Source organism: Nerophis lumbriciformis, linkage group LG28 (genome assembly GCF_033978685.3).
Source record: "Nerophis lumbriciformis linkage group LG28, RoL_Nlum_v2.1, whole genome shotgun sequence".
In the NCBI taxonomy this organism is placed as follows: Eukaryota; Metazoa; Chordata; class Actinopteri; order Syngnathiformes; family Syngnathidae; genus Nerophis; species Nerophis lumbriciformis.
The window spans coordinates 30077766-30080566 of record NC_084575.2 but is presented as its reverse complement, the minus strand read 5'-3'; the positions used below and the strand labels follow the sequence as shown (position 1 = coordinate 30080566).

Genomic DNA, 2801 nt, shown 5'->3' with positions numbered 1-2801 from the left:
AGCACTATTTTTTGGATAACCTTATTAAGACATATATATATATATATATATATATATATATATATATATATATATATATATATATATATGTATATATATATATATATACACACACACACACAGGCTGTACATATATATTCACACTCACACACATACATATATGATATGTGTGTATATATATGTATATATATATATATTGATATATTGATATATGTATATATATATATATATATATATATATATATATATATATATATATATATATATATATATATATATATATATATTGATATATATATTTATATATGTATGTGTGTGTGTGTGTATATATATATATGTGTATATGTATATATATATATATATATATATCCAGACTATACATATATATACACACACACATATGTATATATATATATACACACACACACACACACAGACTGTACATATATATTCACACACACACACATATATATGTGATATGTGTGTATATATATATATATATATATATATATATATATATATATATATATACACACACACACACATATATATATATATCAATATATATATATATATATATATACAGTATATATATATATATATATTTATATATATATATATATATGTATATATATATATATTGATATATATATATATATATATATATTGATATATATATATATATATATTGATATATATATATATATATATATATATACACACACACACATATATATATATATATATCAATTTATATATATATATATATATATATATATACAGTATATATATATATATATATATATTTATATATATATATATATATATATATATATATATATATATATGTATATATATATATATATATATATATATATATATATTGATATATAAATATATATATATATATATATATATATATATATATATATATATATATATATATATATATATATATATATATATATATATATATATATATATATATATATATGTATATATAGCTCAGCCAAATTCAAGTCCAAAAGTTTAGGGGCCCCTGAATTAGCAAAATACATTAAAAAAATATTCAATTTATTTTTAATTATATACATTTGTATTTATATATTTTTTTTAAAATAATTTTGTCATTTTGCACAAAAATAAATGATTGACCAATTAATTGATTATGCATATGTATTACTCCAAAACATGCGTTGAAATGAATTCAGGTTTGAGATCAATAATATAAAAAATGGGGGCTTTCTAGTGCGCCAAAAAGCCCGGAGCCAAATTTGTATCCAAGTCTGTCCCTGTGTTTATGTGCTCATAGGGCATCTACAAAAATGCCTTTTATCATTTTTACTGTTTTCCCCCCCTACAGCTCAAGCCTTGTCTGCTGTCAAATTTGACGGAGCATCTTTTTGAGAATTGACTGTCTGAAATGGGGAAAACAAGAAGATGACCTCAAACAAACTTTTTTTTAAGGACCCCGATCCAACAAAAGCACGGCAAGCTCATCACAGTAGACCCCCCAGTAGACAACGGAGCATCTGGACTTTGGAGCAAGTTTCTCAGACTTCTCTCCTACCCAAAGCTGCAACCATTGGTCAGTGACGATGTAAGTTTCCTGCAGCATCAAGAGAACCCCAGCTCTGTCTTCCCTTTGTCATCATAATATTTCAGTATAATTTAGCTCAGGACATAATCATTCATATTTTATACTGGTAATAGAAGTTATCAAGCTGAGGCTATCAAACGGTTCATAGTATGAGGTGTGTCAGAAAAGTTCCAGGACTTGTTTTCAAATCCCCCTTCGAAGTCGAGTGGTACTTACGAGATTTCTGGCATACGAGCCGTCTAACGGTTAGTTCCTATGCTTTCAATCCGGGTTCGGAACCTCCCCGTTGCTAGTTGGCCTAACAAATTGTCTGATTGGCAAGACCTCATTTTGTTTTTCCAACCATGGGAACAAAGAAGCGGATTATGTTTATTGAATTATCAAAAAAACAACAGAGGTGTGTGTGTGTGTAGCCAATACGGTTGAACGGTATACCGGTACTGGTATAGTATCGCGGTACTAATGAATCAAAAACGGTACTATACTCTGAAAAGCATTATGTTTATAAACTCAGGAAATACGTCCCTGGACACATGAGGACTTTGAATATGACCAATGTATGATTCTGTAACTACTTGGTATCGGATTGATACCTACATTTGTGGTATCATCCAATCCTATGCTTGCGTTGTTTTGGGCTTGTACGAACCGCTCAAATCACAAATAGGATCAACTTTTCTTCAGAGTGTCTTTGAGAAGTAATCAAGAAGGGCGGAAAAGTGCACGATTTTACGAAAGGCGACGACAAAAGTAGCACACACTCGAAGAACGCGCAAGTTTGCAGTGATCGCTTCCCTACTTTGTTTCACGTTTAGTGTTTCCCATTTAAGTCTTAATATTATTTGTATTTAACCTTCTCCGGTTCCCCTTCTTCGGTTCCCCTTCTCTTAAAGAAGGGGAACCGGAGGGTGTGTTCTAACTATCGTGGGATCACACTCCTCAGCCTTCCCGGTAAGGTCTATTCAGGTGTACTGGAGAGGAGGCTACGCCGGATAGTCGAACCTCGGATTCAGGAGGAACAGTGTGGTTTTCGTCCTGGTCGTGGAACTGTGGACCAGCTCTATACTCTCGGCAGGGTCCTTGAGGGTGCATGGGAGTTTGCCCAACCAGTCTACATGTGTTTTGTGGACTTGGAGAAGGCATTCGACCGTGTCCCTCGGGAAGTCCTGTGGGGAGTGCTCAGAGAGTATGGGGTAACGGA

At 30.8% G+C, this 2801-nt stretch overlaps 1 protein-coding gene across 15 annotated transcripts in view; it reads left to right on the top strand.

The window, feature by feature from the left end:
* The window catches only part of plekha6 (pleckstrin homology domain containing, family A member 6), a 307746-nt gene extending 305294 nt beyond the window's left edge, over window positions 1-2452 (top strand). For 14 of the 15 annotated variants that reach the window (XM_061924040.1, XM_061924035.1, XM_061924032.1 and 11 more), the window contains one exon: window positions 1364-2452. Coding sequence is in view for 1 of the 15 variants with exons in the window: in XM_061924032.1 (XP_061780016.1) it covers window positions 1364-1407 (44 nt within the window). In the remaining 14 variants the exon portion in view is untranslated. The remainder of the gene's footprint in view (window positions 1-1363) is intronic. The other variant, XM_061924031.1, reaches the window with a different exon arrangement.
* The last annotated feature ends 349 nt before the right edge of the window (window positions 2453-2801 follow it).